A 24844-nucleotide genomic window follows, 5' to 3' on the forward strand; every position below is an offset into this window, starting at 1 on the left:
CATTCAACGACAGAGACGAAAAGTGACAAATTCATCCACGAATGTGCCCCCATACCCACCATGGAGCCACAAGTAGAGGCAGGACACCCAACAGGAAGCTATCGCTGATCATGCCGGGGCCCCCTAGGGGTGCGTCGTGAGTATACGCCCCACAAACGCCACCTTAAGAACCGTCAGTCCGTCGAGATCGGGTTCAGCGACGAAAGGGGGATTGACAATAAAAGGTTCCCCTCGCTCGAGACGTCGGGTACTACAGTTCTACGGGTGCAAGAGTATGCCTCCTCAAGCACCCGGGCGTCAAAATAGAAGAAGTCCAAAGAAAGAATCCAAAACAAGCAAAAGGTCGGCAGGAAACGACAAGCAGATAGGAGAAGAGGGGGGAGAAAAACGAAACATAAGGAAAAGGAAAAGCGATCCGGCACAATTGGAGAAGACAGCAGCAGGAGAGCAAGGCCAGAAAAGGACAGAGGACTGCCCAACGGAGCATCACACTCCGGCAGCCGTCCACCAAGCCCCCTCACGACGCCAACGGGCCGGAAGGGGAGGGGGTATACAGAGAACATATGATGAACATGAAAAACATAGAAAATATGACTAGAATTTGTAGAGAACATAATGAGAGTAAGAGAAAGATTACAGAAAAAATGAGAAAAAACAGGTGAAAAGAATTGAACTTAGCATGCTGTGAACATTTGTAGAACATGGAATGAACACAGAAAACATGGACAAAATGTGAAGAACACAGCTGAATATTGAGAAAATATGTAAATACAGGGGCACAAGAGTTGAAACTTGATAACTGAACTGGTTTTTATTTACTATGTCTGAAAATGTAGTTGGGTGATTTGGACTGAGAGTAATGAATTTACAAAAGTGAGCTTGGACAGAGGACAAGAGCTAGAGTTTTATAATTGTTTACTTCATATTTACTATGTCTGAAATACAGAGGGTAAAAATTTCAGGGAAATTGATGGGTTATTTTACAAAGATACGAAAAAGAACTAAGGTGGGGACGAGAGCTGGAGCTCAGTAACTGACTTGATCTTATTTACTAACTTTGAAGTATGTCTGCTTTTAAATTTCGGGAAAATTGGTCTGTTACTAACGATCTTAGTACAATGAACTAAGGTGGATGATGAGAGCTGGAGCTCGATAACTGACTTGATTTTATTTACGGTGTCTGAAATACAGAGGGTAAAAAATTTCAGGGGAATTGATCTGTTACTAACGATCTTGTATAAACGAACTAAGGTGGGGGACGAGAGCTGGAGCTCGATAACTGTTTTGATCTTATTTACGGTGCCTGAAATACAGAGGGTAAAAATTTCAGGGAAATTGAACTGTTACTAACGATCTTGTATAAACGAACTAAGGTGGGGGACGAGAGCTGGAGCTCGATAACTAAATTACTGTATTGAACTACGTTTGAAATATGATTATTTTTAAATTTTAGAGGGATTGGAATGATAGTATTCATTATACGACAGGGGACTAAGGCGGGGGAACGTGAGCTAGAACATGCTTACTAACACGATTTATTTGTGTAAAACTGACTTGCTTAATGAAAAGGAGCAAACATACGATGTTGGAAAATAGTTGAACTGAACTGAATGAAAGGAGAGAGAGAGGAGGGACGGTCCAGATATTATGGAGAAGAAAAGATAAGATATGATAAGAGGAGACCTACAAGAAGCGTCTGGCTGGCTGGGCGTAAGGTAAATAAAGGTGACGCGAGAGATTGCGAGGTAAGGGGGGAGGGAGGGGGTGTGAGGTATGATACTTGAAAACCCTGACTTACACAGGTGATTTTCTAAATTTATATGAAAACTATGGTTTACATAGACGATATTTGTAAGTTGAAAACATGTAAAATATGTCCGTAGAGTTCTCATGGAAACCCTAAAGCGCTACATACGTTACTTGAATTTCTCCCAAAGGCCTTAACAAACTTCTAAGTCTCGGAAATTATTTTTCTCATAAGAATTCCATACTTCTAAAATCTGTGACTGACAAAATTTACCTGAAAACCCTGGCTTACAGACACGATATTTCACAGAAAAACAAAAAAATTACCTGTGCGTCTTACACCGCACAGGGGTCCTCCGCCCAAAAAAAAAAAAATTACCTGTGCGTCTTACACCGCACAGGGGTCCTCCGCCCAAAAAAAAAAATGACCTGTGCGTCTTACTCCCTACTACTAATAGGTACCTGGGTGTTAGTCAGCTGTCACGGGCTGCTTCCTGGGGGTGGAGGCCTGGTCGAGGACCGGGCCGCGGAGACACTAAAGCCCCGAAATCATCTCAAGATAACCTCAAGATAGCTCTTGTCATTATGGCTTCAGACCCCAAAAAAAAAAGCACTAACGATGCACTTTATGTATGATTAACTTGATACATGCAGCTCTTGATAAAAATGAGTTCCCTGTTGGGTTATTTGTGGACCTGCGTAAAGCTTTTGACACTCAACCACCAAAATCACCACCTTAAATTACATCATTATGGAGTCAGAGGACACTCCCTGCAATACCTCAAATCTTACCTTACTGACAGGCTCCAGTATGTTTCTGTGAATAATTCAATTTCTCCCACCCTACTCATCAACATTGGAGTTCCTCAGGGCAGCATACTTGGCCCTCTCCTCTTTTTCATCTGCATTAATGATCGACCTTCCAAATGCCTCTCAACACCTCAAACCAATTCTATTTGCTGACGACACAACCTTCATTTACTCCAGTCCTGATCCCCTTGCTCTAAATGCCACAGTAGATACTGAGCTAAATAAAGTCCATCTTTGGCTAACTGCCAACAAACTCGCCCTTAACATTGACAAAACTTTCTATATTCTGTTTGGCAATAAATCCTCTAATCAAATAAATCTCAAAATAAACAATACCCAAATTTGTAACAAATTAGATGGCAAATTCCTTGGCGTTCTCATTGACCACAAGCTGAATTTCCAGGGACACGTTCTAAATATATAAAAAAAGTTTCAAAAACTGTTGGCATTCTTTCTGAGATCAGATATTATGTACCACGCCCTGCCCTGGTGACGCTCTATTGCTCCCTCATCTATCCATATCTCAACTATGGTATTTGTGCTTGGGGCTCTACTACCCAAAATCATTTACGTCCTCTATTTACTCAACACAAAGCTGCTATTAGGACAATATCCAACTCTGGCCCCAGACATCACTCTGTACCCTTACTCAAATCTCTGAATATGTTAGATATTAAGTCACTGCACATTCTCTCATGTGTATTACACATATATAAAACGCTAAACTGTAATGCCAATTCTGACCTCAAAAGCTTCATTGAAGGTTGTAACAGAACCCATGAGCACCACACCAGAAATAAACAGTTTTGATATTCCAAGAGTACGACTTAATCAAACTAGAAATGCTCTACAAATCAAGGGACCCAGAATGTGGAATGACCTTCCCAACCATGTTAAAGACTGTACCTCTCTCAACCAGTTTAAGATAAAAACTAAGTACTACCTAATAAATTCCCTGTAACCTACCTCACTCCTCTGTTGTCAACCCATGTCTCTTTTGTTTTTGTTTTTAAACAACGCTGTTTGTCGACCTAATTGTATTCGTGCTGCTTTTTCAGCCATGTTCCCTCCCCCCCCCTTTTTTTTTATCTATTTTTATTTGTTCTCAACACATTTTATTCTTCATACTCAATTAGTATTAAGCTTTAGTCATTAATGTTTTTCATGCCCGAAACGCTTTGCGTAATAGTGGGCTTTAGGCATTGTAGGTACTAGCTCTATCTATAAATCCATCAATCTTTGTAAAATCTCTTGTATGTATGTACCTTAAATAAATATATATAAATGTTTATTTACGTATTTATTTAAAATCCCCCAACAGGAACACAGGCTCAAGTAAGGAGTCCAATAAGCATTTAAGATTAGTAAGAGAAAGTGGGACATTGGGGGGAGAAATGGAACACACACTATACCATTTGCTCATAACGATATGGGCCGCACAACACTGAATGGGCGACCAAAAAAGTAGGGAGGGGGGAGGGAGGGACAAAGGGAATATCAGTATGAATCAAGAAAGCAGCAGAGTTACGGGCCCCAGCAAAAGTTGGACAGGAGGCAGGGAAAGAAATAACTACAAGCATCGGCTCCTGGAGACGGACACAAAGCAGTGAAGTTGGAGTTTATGGAAGTTAGCATTAAATCCACGAATATTCTATTGAAGAATAGACTGTCAAAAGGAGAGAACAACAATAAGGAAGGAGCAAAGGCAAAGAAGAACACAGTATACTAAGTTTCAGGATCAGTGAAATCGGGGTTATGGGGCATAGGTAAATCTAGCAAGGACGACGGTGTCAAAGGATGGACCAGAGGCTGACTGACATTGTTTGGAGTGGGAGGAGGCATTGGAGAGAGGCAGTCAAGGGTTATCAGTTGCACAGGGTACAAACAGGGGGGAGCGCTCTTCATCAAGGGCAGCAACAGAGAATCGAGGACCAAGGGAACCTCCATAGCTGGGACAGGGGGACTGCCACCGAAATGGGAGGGGATGCAGGGATAGAGTCGGAGTTGAAAGGTGGGGAAGAGAGCCATGTCTTTATTCCCATTGGAAGGTGGGGGAGAGAGAGCAGGTGGGGGAGAGAGAGCAGGTGGGGGAGAGAGAGCAGGTGGGGGAGAGAGAGCAGGTGGGGGAGAGAGAGCAGGTGGGGGAGAGAGAGCAGGTGGGGGAGAGAGAGCAGGTGGGGGAGAGAGAGCAGGTGGGGGAGAGAGAGCAGGTGGGGGAGAGAGAGCAGGTGGGGGAGAGAGAGCAGGTGGGGGAGAGAGCAGGTGGGGGGGAGAGAGCAGGTGGGGGAGAGAGAGCAGGTGGGGGAGAGAGAGCAGGTGGGGGGGAGAGAGCAGGTGGGGGGGAGAGCGATGCATTCTTTCCCACCAGGGAGGAAGAATAGGAGCCAGGCTTATGTTTCTGAATTAGAATAATAATAAAAACAGGCGTACCAGCAAGAACGTACTGGGGGACAACTTCCATAGTCTCAACAGGAGAAGGAGAACGAGAGGGATCAACATTAAGATTGCCAGGATGAGGATGGACAACAGCCTGGATAGACAGGTGGTGTGCATGGCCAAAAGAGACAGGGGAGGGCCGAGAAGAAGGCTTGGGGGGGGGGGGGGGTTTAAAGAGGGCACAGGAGACAATGAAGACGGACGGAATGAAGGAAATACCAGATGGAGAACCAGGAGGAATGGATGGCTCACTCTGGCTCAGAACACAAGGAGCAGATGGGGTGGTGTAGGTGTCTGGGTCCAAGGCCTGGAAACTGTTGAGACTGGGAAAGGAGAGGGCGAGAAGTGGAACGCAACACATGAGTGTAAGATGGGAGACAGTATGTGGAGTCTCGCCTCAGGAAAAAATAAATGGGTGGCATGCAAAGTGAAAATTAAAATTACAAATTGCTTACAGCTAATTTATGCAAGATAGAATTTCGGTTTATTTTTTTATTTTTAATAGTTTCTGAAAGAGGGTATAACATTCACTGGAAAAATGGGTATTAGTCAATAGGATATCTTATAATTTTATTTTATAAAAAGGAGTACCACATCTGGTGCAGTTAGGGTCCCATAGCTTCCAAGAAGAGAATACGTTATTTGGAGATCTGGCAAATTCTCCCTGAACACTTTAGCATTTTTTCCCTCCTACTTCCCCTAATTTCTTTAATTTCATACATCACTTAGGTTTAATCTTCCCTATGAAGGCACTCAAACGAAAAAAATTATTCAGTCACAGCCTGCAATAGTTCTGAAGAGCTGAATCTAAAGTTAGAATGAAAGATTCTGCTGTGGAAATAAGAGTACACTTGTACAATGAGTAACATCCGCTCCCAGTGTAGGGAGGGCAGGGGAGTGCATTAGAAGAGTTGTCATCTTAACAAGTACTGGTGGAGACATGTCCACACACACTTCAAAATGTTACATAACCAAACACCGATTGATTGATGAAGATCAAGACACCCAAGAGGTGGCACGGGCATGAGTAGCCCCGAAGACCAAAGGCCACGTTTTTTATTTAGCTACTCTGAACAAGATGTCCACGTAGCAGCAGCTATACACTGCCCATAAGTGATGCGCGTATATAATGCCCACAAGTGATCCCCAAAGACCACATTCACCCCAAACATGTACCACCTACGGGTTACTCATGCTCGTGCCACCTCTTGAGGTGGCTTAATCTTCATCAGTCTCTAGTACTGACCGAGGAGATGATATCCTGGGTGTTGAGAGCGATGTGCTGGACGCCCGCACCGCCATAGTAGTCCACGTACTCCTGTATCTGGCTCTTCCTCCTCCCGGGCGCTGGCTCGTTGATGGGCATCTGTCAACACACACACTTTAGCTCCTGGACATGGCTGCACCTCCCCCCCCCCACACCCCCCCCCCCACCCACACACACACACACACACACACACACACGAGTGCGTGCATAAGTGCGTAGCCCGTCCTCCAAACAAAGACTCAAAAGTGATTCCATGCACCCGCCAAACCTCCTGTTTATGAATAAAAAATGTTTACACACGACTCTAATGATTTCGTTTGAAAACTTCCGGAACAAGTGCTTCGCTCACGTCCTCTGTTCAAACCACAATTCTATAAATGCTTCACCCATGAAATTATAAATACAAATAATTACCAACAGAGCCTAAACACCTAACCTAACCTACGCCAAACTACGCACACAATTTTCATGTACAAGAATATTAATTTATATACGAGTACAAACCAATTTTTAATACACAGTATGTTAAAATTGATGAATGCGTCTGGGGAGGACGGCCGCTGCTTCAAACAGCCTCGTGTGAGAACGGGTTGGTAAATGCTTCACCCACATATTACAAATACAAATTATCGCCAACAGAACCTAAAAACCTAACCTAACCTATGTCTACATATGCACAATATTATAATTTATATTTGAAAAAAAAAATCGTCTTGAATGAACAGCATGTTAAAATTTATGAATGTGTCTGTGGGGTCGACCGCTGGATGGAATGGACTCGTTGAGGACGGGTTGGATTGAGTGTGGGGGGGGGGGGGAGGGGGGGAGGGGGAAGTTGATTAACAGTTGAGAGGCGGGCCAAAAGAGCCAGAGCTCAGTCCCATCAAGCACAAATGTGCGCTTTAAACTTTTTTCAAAGAAATTTCTTTATTTAAAAAAAATTATATATATATATATATATATATATATATATATATATATATATATATATATATATATATATATATATATATATATATATATATATATATATATATATATATATATATATATATATATATATATATATATATATATATATATATATATGTCGTACCTAGTAGCCAGAACGCACTTCTCAGCCTACTATGCAAGGCCCGATTTGCCTAATAAGCCAAGTTTTCCTGAATTAATTTATTTACTATAATTTTTTTCTTATGAAATGATAAAGCTACCCATTTCATTATGTATGAGGTCAATTTTTTTATTGGAGTTAAAATTAACGTAGATATATGACCGAACCTAACCAACCCTACCTAACCTATATATATAGGTAAGGTTAGGTTAGGTAGCCAAAAAAAGCTAGGTTAGGTTAGGTAGACGAAAAAACATTAATTCATGAAAACTTGGCTTATTAGGCAAATCTGGCCTTGCATAGTAGGCTGAGAAGTGAGTTCTGGCTACTAGGTACGACATATATATATATATATATCTATATATATATATATATATATATATATATATATATATATATATATATATATATATATATATATATATAATGGCATTTTTAGCAAATAGTATATTGTTTGACTGCAACTATATAAACAGTTATAGTTGTATGTTAAGCAATGTGTGGAATGATGGGGGTAATGTGAATGAATATTATATACACGAGGATGTATGTTATGAAGTATTATTAATTTAGTCACATCCTGTATTATGACCGCTCCTCACGTCTGAGGTGCGGGGGGTCACTTGTATGGCTCAATTTATATTGTATAATTTACACATTTGCCTCAAGATGAACGTTTTAAATTTAAACACATCAGCATTTTTGTCGCATCTTTAAATGAATCTAATCCGACTTGTTGAGGTAGACGTGTGCTGGCACACTAACATTGCTCAGGTTCTGTTCATGAAAGTTCTTCAAAATGACTACAATTAGGAACATATGAAAACTTCCATGAAGTGTCACTAGTATCACTGTACTCCTGCACAACCAGCCCCTCCACCTAAGATTTCCTACACGTCAAGAAACTGTCGTACTAAAGTGCCTATCAGAGGACCCAAAACAGAAAACTGGACAGTGTCAAATTACCAAGCCGCTATCATTTTCTAGTATGACAATTTTCGGCTTTAGGCAGAGTATACATCAAAATGCAACGTTCTATTAGGAGGACGGGTTGCACAAGAACCTCTTCCGGAAGAACAAATGCCATTCCATCCTACCTTGATTGTTTCTTCCCAGTTGGTTACAACTATGGAGCGGAGGGCCGAGTACTCTGTGTGGATCTGCGTGTCGTCAACAGACCAGAAACGATGGAACATTAGGTGCTTCTCATACCAGTCAACCGTGCTCTCCATCTCCAGGTTGGGCTGGTTACCCACGATGTGGTCTATGAAGTCCAGGTGGGGTGCAGGTCTATCTCGGGGGAACAACACACACACACTGTTAAAACCCATCTTAAAGGATGCTGGGCTCTGCCAAACATAACCCCCTCCCCACTGTGTGTGTGTGTGTGTGTGTGTATGTGTATGTGTATGTGTATGTGTGTGTGTGTGTGTGTGTGTGTGTGTATGTGTGTGTGTGTGTGTGTGTGTGTGTGTATGTGTGTATGTGTGTATTTTATAATTTATATATATATATATATATATATATATATATATATATATATATATATATATATATATATATATATATATATATATATATATATATATATATATATATATATATATATATATATATATATATAATTTATTTATTTTCCGTTATTTATATTTTCCGTCGAAAAAAAAAATGCAGAGTAATGAAGCAGAGTTGTTTAAGAGAGAAGAGATCCCACACACCACGAGGTACTATAGACAAAGGGTCGGGAGTCACTTGTGCGCAACAAGTGCAGTTGTGACAATGGAAACTTATTCGTCAAGTGAATAGTTAGAAAATAAATGGACCTCCACTTTAGGAAATGTATTTACCATGCTCCTTTCATTCAAACTAGAACATGTATCCATAGTTTACATTAATTGTAAGTAACTCTTCTCTGATGGTAATCAAATCCTCAGATAACTAACATTTCTGTGTCATTGTCCATGGCTCCCATCCCATGATCTCCTGCAAATGCATATGATTTACGTTGACCAGACCACACACTAGAAGGTGAAGGGACGACGACGTTTCGGTCCGTCCTGGACCATTCTCAAGTCGAATCTCAAGTCACAATCGACTTGAGAATGGTCCAGGACGGACCGAAACGTCGTCGTCCCTTCACCTTCTAGTGTGTGGTCTGGTCAACATGCTTTAGCCACGTTATTGTGACTCATCGCCTGCATGTGATTTACCATTGTTGAGGACAGGAAGCCTGTTAGGCTTATCAAGGTCCCCCTTAACTTGCTCTTTAAGAACATATGATGTTTGGGCATTTTTCCCCTGCCCCTGATGCCTCTGTTTAGACCTGTAAGTGGGCACCTCCGGAGTTTGGCAATTGTTGGTGGCCTTCTGAAGAAGGTCACTTTCCAACCGTCCAAGTGGTTGGGCACCATTCCTTTCCCTCGTCCCATCCCAAATCCTTATCACTGACCCCTTCCAAGTAAGTAAATCAAAAGAAGGCTCCAAGCCAGGGAGTCAATGTAGCACCATCAAAAGTGCGGGATATTAAAAAAATGCGCTAAATATCACTAAGGAGGCCAATACAAGAACAAAAGCACACAAGACAAACATCAAAGTTATTCGATTCCCTAAGGCTTCTACCGCGGGACAAGTGAATGCGAGAGACGGTCGGGAAGCAAGACACATCCTGGAAGTCAGGACACTCAACAAGGCATATGCACGACCATAAGAGGGACAATGCAGTTTGGACAAGAAGGAGCAGGATAGCGCTCCATTAAATGTCCGTGAGTTATACGGGTATGGCAATACTTTACTTTTCCAGAGCCGTTTCCCACCGCCGATTACAGTGGTAGGAGGCAGGCCATGGGGACACGCTTTTAGCGCGCAGTTTGTTACCAGATCCAGCCAATGGGCAAGAGGAATGAATAATTGGGTAAAAGTAAAAATAAGGAACACCTTTGCAAGGAATGGGACAAGTGCAGATAGCCTCCATCGCTGAAGCATCCTCACGCTCATATAAGGAAACTTCAGTGTGGCTGGGAACCGAGCAAAACTCTTAAATCTCCTGGAGATAAGAAACACCCAATATTGAATTTCGACAATCACAGGATGGACAGGATTAAAAGACTCCGAAAACGACGCTGAAAACAACATTGCACAGACCATACACACTGACGGATCACTCAATACAGCTACAGGGAGGGCAGGAAGTGCTGTTATTGCTCATCAGCCTGATGGCAGCACAATTCAAAGAAATATCCGAATTAGTAACTGGGCGTCCACAATGCAAGCCGAGTTGGTAGCGATACTGGTAGCACTCGAAATTATTGACAACACTGAAGTAGACAACTTAATTATTTCTGACTCCCTATCCTCACTACGAGCAATAAACAGTTTGCAATCAAGTAATAACGTGCTTGTCTTGGAAGCTAGACGTAGATATATAAGAATACTTAGCAAGAGGGTAAATATAAAAATGATGTGGATTCCTTCTCACATTGGCATGAAGGAACATGTCAAAGTTGACGCCCTTGCTAAGGCTGCAGTAAATAAAGACAGTATTGAATGGAATCTTGAGTTATCAAATAGGTCCCTTAAAAGTGTCATTAGACGAGAACTCCTAGATGGATTTGAAGAAAGTAGAACAGTGCAAACTGGAACTAGTAGGTCCATTGTTCATCACAATGAAATGTGTGAAGTAAAACATGTGTATGGGGCAAGTAACAAAGTCAGTAGACTAACAGATGTTGTCACAGCTCGTATAAGACTTGGCTACAAGTATCTCTGGCAGTTCGGCTTGTATAGGGATCTAGATGAAGTAAAGTGTAAAGTGTGTGGACATAGGCAGGGACACACACTCGAACACTATATCTTGGATTGTTGTAAAATTGAGCCTTTTAGAGATAAATCTAAGCTCACTCTGTATGATATGGCAACCTATCTTATTACCATGGATAAATTACCTGAAATCCTTGCACTGTACCCACATTTTACTTCCAGTAGATGAACGACATATGAGATTCAGAAACAAGTAGTGTATTGTGAGGACTAATAATAAACAGAAGCTCCCCTATGACTCTAATATCCCCATTGGCCAAACTATTATGTATTAACGATAAGACCTACCATTAATGTATGATGACTTACTGTAAATATGTAGCTCTTGTAATAGCACTTTCTCTGTAACTAGCTGACATTGTATCTATAAGGTGTGAAGGATTGAAGAAATTGTTTATGTAATAATCTAAGATGAGGTCTGATAAAGACCTTTTGTGCCCTCTGTAATGCTTTTGCGCTACCGCTCACAGGATGAGTATGGGGTGCACAATACACTACCGCTCACAGGATGAGTATGGGGTGCACAATACACTACCGCTCACAGGATGGGTATGGGGTGCACAATACACTACCGCTCACAGGATGAGTATGGGGTGCACAATAAACTAGCCGCCTTCGGCGGCGGCAACAACAAAAAGACTCCAGAGCCATGAGGGCACTGTAACAGTTCACCAACAAGAGAGATGAATGAATGCAAAAAGCATTTTTAAGAAGAGCATACAAAATTACATAAAGCTCTGCTATGAAAATGCTAATGTTGGGAGGCAGGCGTCACAGGTGCAGTCAGGAAATACAACGTGAGTAGCCTACATCGAATGCAGACTTGGACCCATCTGTTTAGACGGAGGAGGAGCGGGAGTGTGAAGAAAAGTGAGCAGAGAAAATGCGTTTCAGAACTGTTAGAGGGATAAAAGCTTTAGTGCAGCCGATGAGTCACAATAACGTGGCTGAAGAATGTTGACCAGACCACACACTACGTGAAGGGACGATGACGTTTCGGTTCGTCCTGGACTATTCTCAAGTCGATTGTGCTGAAGAAAAAGCTTTAGTGATGTGGGTCAAGATTCTACAATACTTAGGAAGAACAACTCTCCATGGGGGTAAGGATGGAACGACATGAGGAGAAACAATGGTAACACGAACCGAGAGAACACCTTGCAAGCGAGAATCTTACAGAAAGGGGAGGGGGTGAAATATGGCCCACAGGAGAGATAATGGTCAAGATATGACAAACGAGAGAGTTGTAGGGACTGCACAAGGTAGCAAAGACAGTAGCAAACACGGAGATCCTATAGAGACAGGATGCCAGTTTCAACATGCATGCTCTGGGCAGGAGTTGAACGAAAGGCAGCAGAGCCGAGGCATAGCCCAGTATGATGAGCATCAAGACGAAGAGTTGAGGGAAAGGCAGACGAGTAAGCAGGACAGCCATAGTCCAGATTAGACAGCTCAAGAGAGGAATGTAAAGACAGCTCAAGAGAGGAATGTAAAGACAGCTCAAGAGAGGAATGTAAAGACAGCTCAAGAGAGGAATGTAAAGACAGCTCAAGAGAGGAATGTAAAGACAGCTCAAGAGAGGAATGTAAAGACAGCTCAAGAGAGGAATGTAAAGACAGCTCAAGAGAGGAATGTAAAGACAGCTCAAGAGAGGAATGTATAGAGGAGCGTGCTCCTATTAGCTTCCCAAGAAGTATGGAATAAGACCTAAATTTAGTTAAAGGCCTTAGAGATAAGAGATTTGGGGTGACGAAGACAAACTAGTGTCAAATAATAACCTCAAACGTTTAGCAGAATTCTTGTACAAAAAAGGATTGCCATAAAGCGACAGAGGGGGTCGAAGAACGACCTGCTTCTGAGTAAAGGTCATTGCACAAGTCTCAGCTGTAGAAAACTTGAAGCCATGATTGATGCCCCAGGACAACACGGTATCAATCTCAAGTTAAAGCTGCCGTTGGAGGAAAGGCGAGTCATCACCTTTACAGCAGAGGGCAAGATCAACATATAGAGCAGAGAAAATGTCAGAGGGAAGGGAGGAAAGAAGACCACGAAGGGAAACCAGAAAAAGAGTAGTGCTCAGAACACTACCCTGGGGCACACCTTCGTAATGTATTGCTGAAGAGGCAGAGGGTCGGGTACCAAGCCGCATTCGAAAGGAACGGCGAGAGTGGAAGCTCTCAAGGAAGAGAGATTACCACGAAGACTAAAAGAATGGATTTTGGACAGAATATGGTAATGCCAGGTGGTGTCACACCTTTTCCAGGTCAAAAAGGTCAGCAACCATGGAGGTCTTCACAGCAGAGGCAGTACGAACAGAGACCACCAAGTTTACGAGGGCATCAGCCGTGCTGCAACACTTGCAAAAGACAAACTGAAAAGGGGAGGTGGTGATAGCGTTCCAAGAACCACATCAGACGGACATTGACCATATATTCAAAGAGTTTGCAGATGCAACTCGTTAGAACAATGGGGCGGAAGTCTTTAGGGGGTCATCCCCTAGAGAACAAGGTTTCCAAATAGGAAGAACAACTGCCTCATGCTAGTTCTCAGGGACTGACGACGACTCCCAGATACGGTTATAAACATTCAGTAAATACTAAAATGTGCATGAAGGGAGATGAAGCATCTCAATGAATATCATCTGAGCCTGCCACTGTAGAGGGGCCGCAGAGGGCCAGCGCAGATGAGTTCTGAGAAAGTATTATATGTAAGCTGAAGACGAGTGCAAAAATCTAAGATGCTTCAAGAAGGGGCTTACAAGTAAGGACAAAAGGAGAAAGATGAGAACCGGAGCCAGCAGTCTAAAAGTGTGAACCCAGTTCAGTTGCAACCAACACCGGGTCCGCCACAATAGAACCACGGAGGTGAAGGACTGGCGAGACACCTGGAACAAACTTACCTGCTATCTAACTGATTTTCTTCCAGATCAGGAGCACAGGACTGTCAGACAATGGTGGGAACGAAAGATCTCCAACCCTCACGTTTAGCCTATGGGCCACTGCATTCACCTTTCGAAAATACAAGAATCTAACGTCCGTCGGCGACGGTAATTCTTCCAGGTTGCACGGTTACCATGGACAGCCCGAGCAAAGTTTGCATTCCACCAAGAAACGCACTTCTGCACTCCGAGAGGCAGAGCAAGGGACAGAGCAGAGGGCAGCATCAGAGAGGTCAGATAGAGTAGCACACAAGGTGAAGCCCTGGAAACACAAACCTAAACTATTTTCCGCTTGTTACAACTTGTAATAAAGTTGTTACATCTTGGCTTAATGTGTTTATGACGTATTAGAAGGTTGTTACAACTTGCTATATTGGTTGATAACTGATTAGGTGGTGGTAAAACTTGTTCGAACGTTGTACCAACGTTGTAGTTTAGGTGTGTGTTTGGCGGGAGCTAGAGGTCGTCAGCCTTGGCAAACTGCCACCTAGGGAAGGAGAGGGGAAGGAGAGGGGAAGGAGAGGGGAAGGAGGAGAGGGGAGGGCGAAAAGAGGTGACAAGGATGGGGGAAATGGTCATTTATGTAGGTCATCAAAAACTCGCCAGGCGAAGTCCAAATAAACAGAAGATGAGCAGAGATAAAGATCAAAACAGGAAAGGGTGCGAGTGCGAGAGTCAACACGAGTGGGCTCGCCAGAATTCAGAAGAGACAGAAGGAGAGGACAAATGGTTCAAGGCGGCGGCCCTGGGTGGTCGTCAGAACATCACCCCGGAGGGTACGCCGACATTCAAAATCACCCAGAAGGAGCAAAGGCTCTGGTAAAGAGTCCGACAGGTGTTTAAGATCAGGAAGAGAAAGCGGGACATTCGGGGGTAGATAAATGGAACGACTGTATACAATTTACTCACAAAGATATGGTTTGCACAACACTGAATGGGCGACTGAAAAAGTAGGGGGATGTAGGGAATATCATGACGGATCAAAAGAGCAGTAGAATTATGGGCCCCAGCAAAAGCTGGAGGGAAGGGGGGGGAGGGGAGACAGGAATAACCACTAAAGCGACCAGGACGAGTGAAAAACATCGGCTCCTGGTGACTGATACAAAGCCGTGAAAACTGCATGATCAGAAGTTGAAGTTCATGGAAGTTGGCATACAAACTACGAATATTCCATTGAATAACAGACAGGTAAAAAAAAAAGAGAACAGAGATAAGGGAGAAACAAAGGCAAAGAAGAACACGGACTATGGAAGATCAGGCTCAGTGAAATCTGGGTGACGAGGCATAGGAAAAGAAGCAAAGATAATGGAGGCCAGGGAACGGGAGGACGGATCAGAGGCGGACTGAGTCCAGAGAGGGAGGAGGCATCGGGGAGGGAAGGCAACGGTCAAGGTAATCAGGTGCAGGAAGAACAAACGGGAGAGAGCACCGGATCAAGGACCAAGGAACATCCATAATAGGGACAGGTGACTGCCACTGAAATGGGAGGGGAAGCGGGGAAAGTGTCGTAGTCAGGCGAGGAATATATTTAAGTCTTCTTACCTGCCGGGAGGTAAGAAGGATAAAGAGCCTGGCTTACGTTTCTGATCTACAGAGACAGGCGTACCATTAGCAATGTACTGCAGTGTTATAAACCCAATTTCAACTTAGATTCAACAGAGAAGAAGAGGTTGTTAAACACAATCTTTCTGAAGCTAACATACAAGTCAAACAATCATACTCCACCTAAGTAAAAGAAGAAACACTTAGTAGGCCAGCCATAGGCTTGGGTCCCATACAGGAATATCCCTTAAAAAAAATTAAACTGGGTGACCACGTCGACAGTTTCAACACATGGAGAATGGGAACGGTCTACATGAAAAATGCTGGGAGGAGGATGGACCATTGCCCGGACAGGCAGGCAGTGAAGGAAGGCCATGAGAAAGGGGAAGGCTGAGGAGGAGTGGGGCAAGGGAAAGAGGGCACAGAAGATGAAGACCGGGAAAGAAACATCAGACGGAGAACCAGGAGGAAGACCCTCTGGCCCAGAACACAAAGGAGCAGGTGGGGGGGGGGGGTGTCGGGATCCAGGAGGCCTGGTCGACGACCGGGCCGCGGGGACGCTAAGCCCCGGAAGCACCTCAAGGTATCCAAGGCCTGGAAATGGTTGCGAAACTGAGAAAGTTGGAGAGGGCGAGAAGGGGAATGCAAAACACGAGCATAAGACAAGCCAGAGAAAGAGGAAGACAGCAAATTTGGCGTCTTGCCTCAGTAAAAGAAATGATCATGATGTTTCAAATTGAGGATGGTTTCCTCAACTTTGTAGTGCACACATGCATGGGAGAAGGCAGGGTGGGCGTCATTACAATTGATACAGAGAGCTTGGGAAGAAGGGTACTCCATCTTTGAATGACCCAAGGGTTCCACTCAAGGGGCAGACGCCTCACTTGTGCACCTGAAGGGACCATGCACAAATCTCCAGCATCTATTGTATAGGCGAGGAAAGGGAATGTACTCCTGAACAGAGCATCTGGCACCAGCAAGAATGACCGAAGAGAGTCATTAGCAAGTCAGTAGGAAGAGTCATTAGTCGGTAGGAAGAGTCATTAGTCGGTAGGAAGAGGACCTACTATCAAATGTGACCTTCACAATGGGAAGAGGCTGACAACGACGACCATGAAGGGGTTGAGTGCATGCATCTATCTGGAGGACAGAATGGCTTTGGGCCTCGGGGATATAAAATATCCTTGTGGCAGTCTTTCACTTCCCTGTCACCAGTCGCAACATGATGCGGAAGAGCTGTGCCAATGCCAGCATTGAATGCCAGCATTCAGTTCCAAAGAGCATCCCACTCCAGCAGCTGCCCAATAAGCCCCCTCACAACGGCATTGGGCTGGAAAGGGAAGGGGTGACACCTCCCAAGTGCTACACAGTCGTAACAGCTTTGCATTTTCCCTTGATAATTCCGCCTCCCCTCAAGTCAACAAGTGACTACCTCCAGAATACCCAACAACTGCCTAACTCTGGGGGATACCCACTTACAGGTCTAATCAGACATCAGGTGCAGGGAGAGAGTTGCCAATCGTCATGTGCTCTTAAAGAGCGAGTTTATTATTACTCTCAAATATCTATAAGCAATCTAAGGGGAATAATGTTAGTGAAAACAATTTAATAGATCAGAGGAGGAAATTTGCCCTGGCTATTTCACCAAACAATTACTTTTGCAGGAACAGCCACACATCTGTGCTATCCTAAAATATGAGACTTCTAGACATTATTGTTAAGCAAGTAATTATCAAAAGAAGGCACCAGGCGAAGTCCAAATAAACAGAAGATGAGCAGAGATAAAGATCAAAACAGGAAAGGGTGCGAGTGCGAGAGTCAACACGAGTGGGCTCGCCAGAATTCAGAAGAGACAGAAGGAGAGGACAAATGGTTCAAGGCGGCGGCCCTGGGTGGTCGTCAGAACATCACCCCGGAGGGTACGAGCATCCTGCATCCTGAGCGGTGACGAGAACGCCATCTGTGGGTCAGCTTCCGAAACCCCCTCCAAATGGACGACGCCATCTAGTAAGGACGGGATATACCGGCCACAGGGGCTGGATTCCCGTCTTAATCAGCTCATAACATAGCCGCTGCTGACCTCTGGTGAGGTGACGCTTAGACAGCAACGCCATCTATGGAGTGGATAGGTGGGCGTTTGTGTCTAAGCCTGTAAGTGAGGTGCCCTAGGGTGTCCCTAGTACTGATGACGTGTCTGATTACAGAGTCGACCTGGGACTGCTGGATTGGACGATGGGTAGTCTACCCAAGGCAGCCATAGTATCTCCACGTGTTTGCTGCAGAAGCTGTGAGTCACCCCCCGGATGAACACTGTTGTGTTAGCCTGCCTGTGAGGTGGCAGAACCAGGAATTGTCGTATCCGGGGCTGACTGGTGGAGAAGACTAGCCACTGGGGTGTTGTTGAGGGAGGAGAGTGATCTGTGGAATCACACGAGGCTCCTGCCTAGGGCTCGCAACCCTAGTATCGGTCGTGGAGTGGCCTACGCAGCAGAGCTGATTGGAACCTGCCAGTTACAGGCTGGATTTGTGGTTGAAGGCCTCCACCACGGTGCACCCAGTGGGACTGTGATTTGGCTGGCCTGTGGCCAGGGTAGACTCGCCGAGGGAATCGAAGGATTCATCGTGAGGCCACAAGAAAACCAGGGCTACTCGTCTTGAGCACCGTGGAACATTAATCGTCTTCAGAGGAAGACGATTCTGCACATTGAATATTTATACCCCCCGTGTGACAGTATATATATTTAATTTTTTGGTGCTGGCAATTATATGTTTAATTTAGTGTATTTGTATCCCTTCCCCTTAAATTTACTTGCGTTATGGAACACACCCCTTGAAAGCCACTACTAACTTGGGGCCGGATACCCAAACTCTAATAACATCGGAGAAGAACCCCAGTTGCGACCCAATAGGGCTGTAACACCACGTGAAATCTAAGTAAAGAGAAAACGAGCAAAGAGAAAGATCAAGACAGGAAAGAGTGCGAGTCCAAGAGTCCAAATGAGTGAGCTCATTTGGATTCAGAAGACAGGCAAGAAGAGATTATGAATGGTTTGAGAAGGCGGCCTCGGGTGTTTGTCAGAACATCACTCCAGAGGGTATGTCGACAATAGAAATGACCCAGCAGGAGCACAGGCTCCGGCAAGGAGTCCATCAGGTGTAAGATCGGGAAGAGAAAGCGGGACATTTGGGGGGAGGTAAATGGAACAAACCGTGTACTATTTACACACAGACACGTGCAGCAGAACATTGGAGAGGCGACGGAAAAAGAAGGGGGACGAAGGGAACAGAACAAATCAAAAGAGCAGAAGAGGAGGGGGTGGGGGGGGGACAACCAAGGGTCAAGGACAGCAACAGTAGGGGCAGAAACCAGGGAGTGCACCTCAGCAAGGGCAACAACGGAGAGGGAAGCGGGGACCAAAGAAACCTTCGTAGCAGGTACAGGGGGCGCAACCACCGAAACGGGAGAGGATGGAGCGAGAGAGTCAGAGGTAGGGGGCGAGGAAGAAAGCGAAGCCTACATAATTACCAGCCGGGGAGGAGGAGGGAGATGAGCCAGGCTTACGCTTCTGACTCAAAGAGACAGGCGCCCCAGCAAAAACGTACTGGGCAACAGATTCAAGCAGGAGGAGAAGAGCGAGAACGAACAACACGACAACCGCTGGGAGAGTGATGGACATCAGCCCGCACAGACAGGCGACATGAAGCGCTAAGAGATGGAGAAGGATGGGAAGGAGTATCGGAGGGAGACGAGGAAGACTACACAGGAGACAAGACAGACTGGATAGAAATAAGGAGATAAGACAGAAGGTAGAAAGAAAAAGGAAAACTTTCTTTAGAAAGTTTTCTTACTTTAGAAAGAAAGAAAACTTGATGCGCCTCAAAAATCAAAGGTAATCTTTACAACCCGAAGGGGTTGACGGCGACGACCACGAGGGGGACGAGTAAACGTGTCTACCTGGAGGACAGAATGGACCTGGGCTTCGAGGATATGCCGAATATATTCATGGCAGTCCTGTACATTCCTATTCCTAACACCGGCTGCAACATAGGGTGGGAGGAGAACAGTGCCTACACTGCCATTCAACCGAGCGTTCTTGGAGACCCGAACAGGGGTCTTACCAAGGCAGGATAAGGTGGCTAAGCAGGTGGCTGCATCCTGAGCAGCAGCAGCAACGACACGTGTACCAAGACGGGTGGGGTTGAAAGTAACAGAGGCATCTACTGAATCAACAAGGTGCCTATGGAGGGAGAAATCGTCAGGAGGTGCAGAATCAAGAGGGAGGAGATTAAAGTATTTGGCCCATTAAGAGGGTTCAAACAAGGCTTGGTATACATTAGTACGGGAAGGGATCGAGCGAGTGCGGCCGCAGCGTGGACGGCGTTGAGAACCTCCAGAGAGGGGTTAAAAGACACAGTAGTCACAATGAGTGTAAGCCGTGCCAGGGGATGAGGTGGTGACCATTGGGGGCTTGTGGCCCAATGTAGTGGGGGCTAAAGAGCCCGATCTTCCAACACAGTCCGACTTGGGGGCTTAATAGCCCACCCCACGAGCCTGAGAAGATACAAGAGGAACAGAATTCAAAATAAATACGAGAGGAAAGACTTTCATTCACGAATGTGCCCCCACATCTACCACGGAGCCACAATTAGAGGATAGAACACCCAACAAGAGACATGTTGCCGATCTTGCCGGGCCCCCGCCCCCCAGGGGTGCCTCATGAGTATACACCCCACAAACGTCACCTTAAGAATCATCAGTCCGTCGAGATCGGGTTCAGTGACGAAAGGAGGATTGACACAAAGTGTCCCCTCACTCGCAACGTCGGGTATCATAGTTCTACGGGTGCGAGAGTATGTCTCCTCAAACACCGGGACGTCAAAACAAAAGATGGCTGAAAGAATAATCAAAACGAGCAAAGGTAGGCAGGAAATAAAGAGGGGGCGGGAAATGAAGAGGGGGCAGGAAAAACGAAACATAAGGAAAAGGAAAAGTCGTCTGGCAGAATTTGAGGACAGCAGCACCAGGAGCATAAGGCTACAAAAGGACAGAGGACTGTTCCATGGAGCATCACACTCCGGCAGCCACCCACCAAGCCCCCTCATGGCAGCAACGGGCCGGATAGGGAGGGGAACATTACTGTTAAGCCTACACTGCTGCCAGCACCTCCGGGAGTGTGCACCACCGCACTCGATAACGACCTTCTGCACATCACACCATCCATCCGTGTTTTTGTAGGAGTGTATAAACATAGAACAAATTACCAGGTAATGTAAGAGGTGGGGGATCACTTCACTGTTTTAAGCGTAGGTTAGACACGTATATGAATGAGTTTGGGTGGATATAAACAGCTGCTGCTTCATATGCGCCAACAGGCCTTCTGCAGTTTCCTTAATACGTAAAAATTAGCATACATTTGTACATGCAGACATACTTACAACTTTGCGAGGATCCTGTCGACAGGGGTGAGGGGAGGCTTGTAACCAGGGAGGAAGAGGCCCTTGTAGTCTCCTCTCTCCACGAAGGTGTGCGTTGTGTCCCCGTACTGCAGGCCGACAATGCCATTAACATTTCATCACAAATTACTGTGTTCACTACACCTGATAATGTAGTCGTAACGGCTGGGAAAGGCAGGAGGCCAATGCCAGCATGGAAACAGGTGTTGAAGTGCCAGTTAAAGTACAAAATTGTCTAAGACACTAGTGAGCATCATGTCAATGGAGTCCAAAACATTATTGGCAAAGTATCATTTAAAATTTAGTATGGCACGTGGGATCAAAAATAAATGCTGTCAACTTTACCAATTGAAACGGGCTTTGATAACAGTACAGATGACTAAATTGGCATTAATGGTCAAATAGTAAATCTCAAGCAAACCTCCATGGCCAGGCTAAGTGTTTGCCAGGGTGTTTAAAGAATGCAAAGAGGAGCTTTGTGAGCCATTGTCTATCATGTTTAATAAATCATTACAGTCAAGGGGAGTGCCAGAGCCGTGGAAGGTTGCCAATGTGTTTCCAATTTTCAAGAAAGCATCACTTGTGTCAAACTATCGGCCAATTAGCTTAACGTCTATTGTAGGAAATTTATTTTAATAAATAATTGCAAATACCATTCTTCTTCATCTAGGAAAACTAATAAATGATTCACAACATGGTTTTAGTAATGACCGTTCATGTATAACAAATTTGCTATCATTTTATTCCAGCACAGTCGAGGCAGTTGATAGTGGTAAGGATTGTGATGATGTGTACCTTGACTTTAGCAAAGCTTTTGATACGGTGCCACATGAAAGATTGATTAAAAAGGTCATGGTAATGGGGGTGCTATTTTAAGTTGGATTAGGGCATGGATATACCAAGGGAAACAAAGTTAATGGGGTTAAATCATTGTGGGAAAATGTAAGTGGAGTGCCTCAAGGCTCTGTCCTAGGACCTCTTATTTATAATCTATATAGATTAAGATTCAGGCTTGAGCAGCAATATTCGCAAAATTTGCCGATACAAAAAACGGAAGGAAAATAAACATGGGAAAAATCACTATCACTTCAAGACAATCTAAATAGGGTTCTGAAACGGTCAAAAGATTGGCAGATGCAGTTTAATGCTGACAAATGTAAGGTTTTGAGGCTAGGTAATTATGATAGTTACAAAATACGAGCTCGATGGTGTTGAGATTGCAAAATCGGAATGCAAAAGGTATCCAGGAGTTATAATTAGCAAGAATTTAAAACTAAAAAATCAATGCATAAATGCTCGTAATAAAGCAAATAGGATACTGGGATTTATTTATCGAAGCTTTAGTAATAAGATGCGTCTTACACCTTCAGCTATATCTTGCTATTGTTAGGCCCCTGTGGAAAATAATTTTCACCAACTTTTGTAGCATAACATGTCTTATAGTCTACGAAAGGACATGGGTTAGACATAGCTATATATAGGACAAGCCAAGCTCTCGAGACAGCTCGTCTAATCGGCATATTACGACCATTTTGTGAACCACCATCTCAGAGGCCCGTCTCCATAAATTATTCATATCAAGATATATATAATTACATCCAACAGCTATAAGCATATTGTAATATGCCAAAAATGTATCTACTCAATAATTGTTTAGACAAATACGTTTGGTTAACATTTATATGAATGAATTCTTAAAACAGGCCTTGGGGTGGATGACAGTGGCCAGACGCTGTTACGACAGAAGTGTAAACCAAACACTCCTCCACTATGAAGACACTCCAGGAAGTTTAAGCGTCTTATTGCCGCCATTTAACAACCATGGACCTGATTGGTGGTGTAAACTGCACATACAACGAATATGGGGAGCCGATCACAGCCTAGAAAGTAAAGGGGGCTATGACAAAGGGTAAAAATACAGCACCTGGTGAAGATGGCATCATCGACACTCAATGCACTGTGTGAAGTGTCTGGGAATCCACTACTCCATCTGTTTAACAAGTCATTCCTAAGTGGAGTGTTGCCCACACAATGGAAACGTGCAATAATTGTTCCCATACCGAAGCCCGATGACCCTGGCAATTACAGACCTATCAGTCGTGCCATGCACTTGGCAAGATGCTTGAAAGGATCATCCTAAACCGACTGTTGCACAAAATAGGCAGGTTGGGGGAGGGGGTCAATAGATTAGTTAAAGGACTGAGCACAGCAAACTGTATAGTTAATTACTAGGCTAATGACACAGCTAGGTACTCTTTGTTGACATCAAAGGAGCCTTCGACAAAGCACAGGGGATTGCGATCCTGGACGAGCTTGCATGCATGGGTGTCAAGATTCATGAAATGAGTTGAAGACTACCGCACAGGGAGGAAAGCCAAGGTCTGCTTCAATGGAGCAGTCTCCAGAACAATAAATATGGAATTCGGGACCTTCCCCCAGGCGGAGTCTTAAGCCCTACACTATTCAATGTACTTATGAACGCCATTGCAAATATTGATTTTCCGGAAGGAACAACAAGTGGGATATGCAGATGTCCTAATACAAGCTCCCACCTTGGGAAAAATTAAACAGTCCATGGAACTCCTCCGAAGGCACACTCCCATCACAAACGGGAGGGCAAATGAACACCTGCAAATTAATGGTGTAACACTTGAATGGGTTGATCACTATTGGTACCTTGGAGTCACTGTCGGCTCTCACAAGGAAGAAAGAGGAGCTCAATCAACTCATAGGAACATGTAAAAGTCAACTTAGGGCACTGAAAGCCATGACCTGGAATGGACATGGAGCCTCTATTGCCGTTCTTAAAATGATGTACACAGCCTATGTGCGCTCCGTCATAGACTATGCCGCACCAGTTCTGTGCACCTACTCCCAAAGCGATATGAAAAGGCTCGAAAGTATACAGAATGAAGCCATGACAATCATTCTTGGAGTTCTAAGAACTGCCAAATCTTTTAATCTACGAGAGGAGTTGTCCCTCCCCAGTGTTAAAAGCAGAATTAAGGAACTGAATGCTAAGCTTGCTATTAGGATAGCCAGAGATCCTTATTACAATGATATGGCCAAGAAAACACCGAGTTCTGTGTTACCTACAGGAGGAAACAAAGCAAAAAAAAAAAAAAAGGCACCACAGATCAGCCTGCTGTCTTGAACTTCACCTGCTTGAGCAAGCCCGTGAGCTCCTGCCTGTAGAGGTTACCTCCCTGGGAGGATGACTCTTGCAGGATTAACATCAATGAAATGGCAACAAAAAAATCCAACATCCTCAAGAAATGAGGCACAAGTATCTCGGGGACATTTATAAAGAAGCCAGAGATGAACTAGATCAAATTTACACTGATGGGTCATCTAATCCTGTCAATGGCAGGGCTGGTGCAGCATTCACCGTAATTAGGAATAATGCCTTTCAACGCAGAAATGAAGAAAAAGCACGTATTGAGAACTATGCCTCTTCAATGCAAGAGGAGCTAACTGCCATTGTTATGGCGTTAAGATTCCTTGAACGAAACACTAATAGCGCAATGATCTGCACCGACTCAAAAGCAGTGTTGCAAAGCCTAAGTAAAAATCAGGCTGAGAATCTTGCGATAGTCGCTGAAATTAAGAGCTGTGAGGGTACTAATCAACCAGGGAGGAGTCGTCAAGTTTCTGTGGATCCCCTCCCATGTTGGAATGTGGGAATGAACGAGCAGATGTGCTGGCTGCTGAAGGCGCTGAAGGA

At 44.3% G+C, this 24844-nt stretch overlaps 1 protein-coding gene across 1 annotated transcript in view; it reads right to left on the reverse strand.

The window, feature by feature from the left end:
• The window catches only part of Hpd (4-hydroxyphenylpyruvate dioxygenase), a 69593-nt gene that overhangs the window by 25310 nt on the left and 19439 nt on the right, over positions 1–24844 (reverse strand). Inside the window, exons 6-8 of the mRNA XM_069330520.1 lie at positions 21103–21209; positions 8471–8663; positions 6239–6358 (exon numbers count right to left, since the gene is read on the reverse strand). Of these exons, the coding sequence (XP_069186621.1) occupies positions 6239–6358; positions 8471–8663; positions 21103–21209 (420 nt within the window). The remainder of the gene's footprint in view (positions 1–6238; positions 6359–8470; positions 8664–21102; positions 21210–24844) is intronic.

This window comes from Procambarus clarkii, chromosome 24, assembly GCF_040958095.1.
Source record: "Procambarus clarkii isolate CNS0578487 chromosome 24, FALCON_Pclarkii_2.0, whole genome shotgun sequence".
Taxonomy (NCBI): Eukaryota; Metazoa; Arthropoda; class Malacostraca; order Decapoda; family Cambaridae; genus Procambarus; species Procambarus clarkii.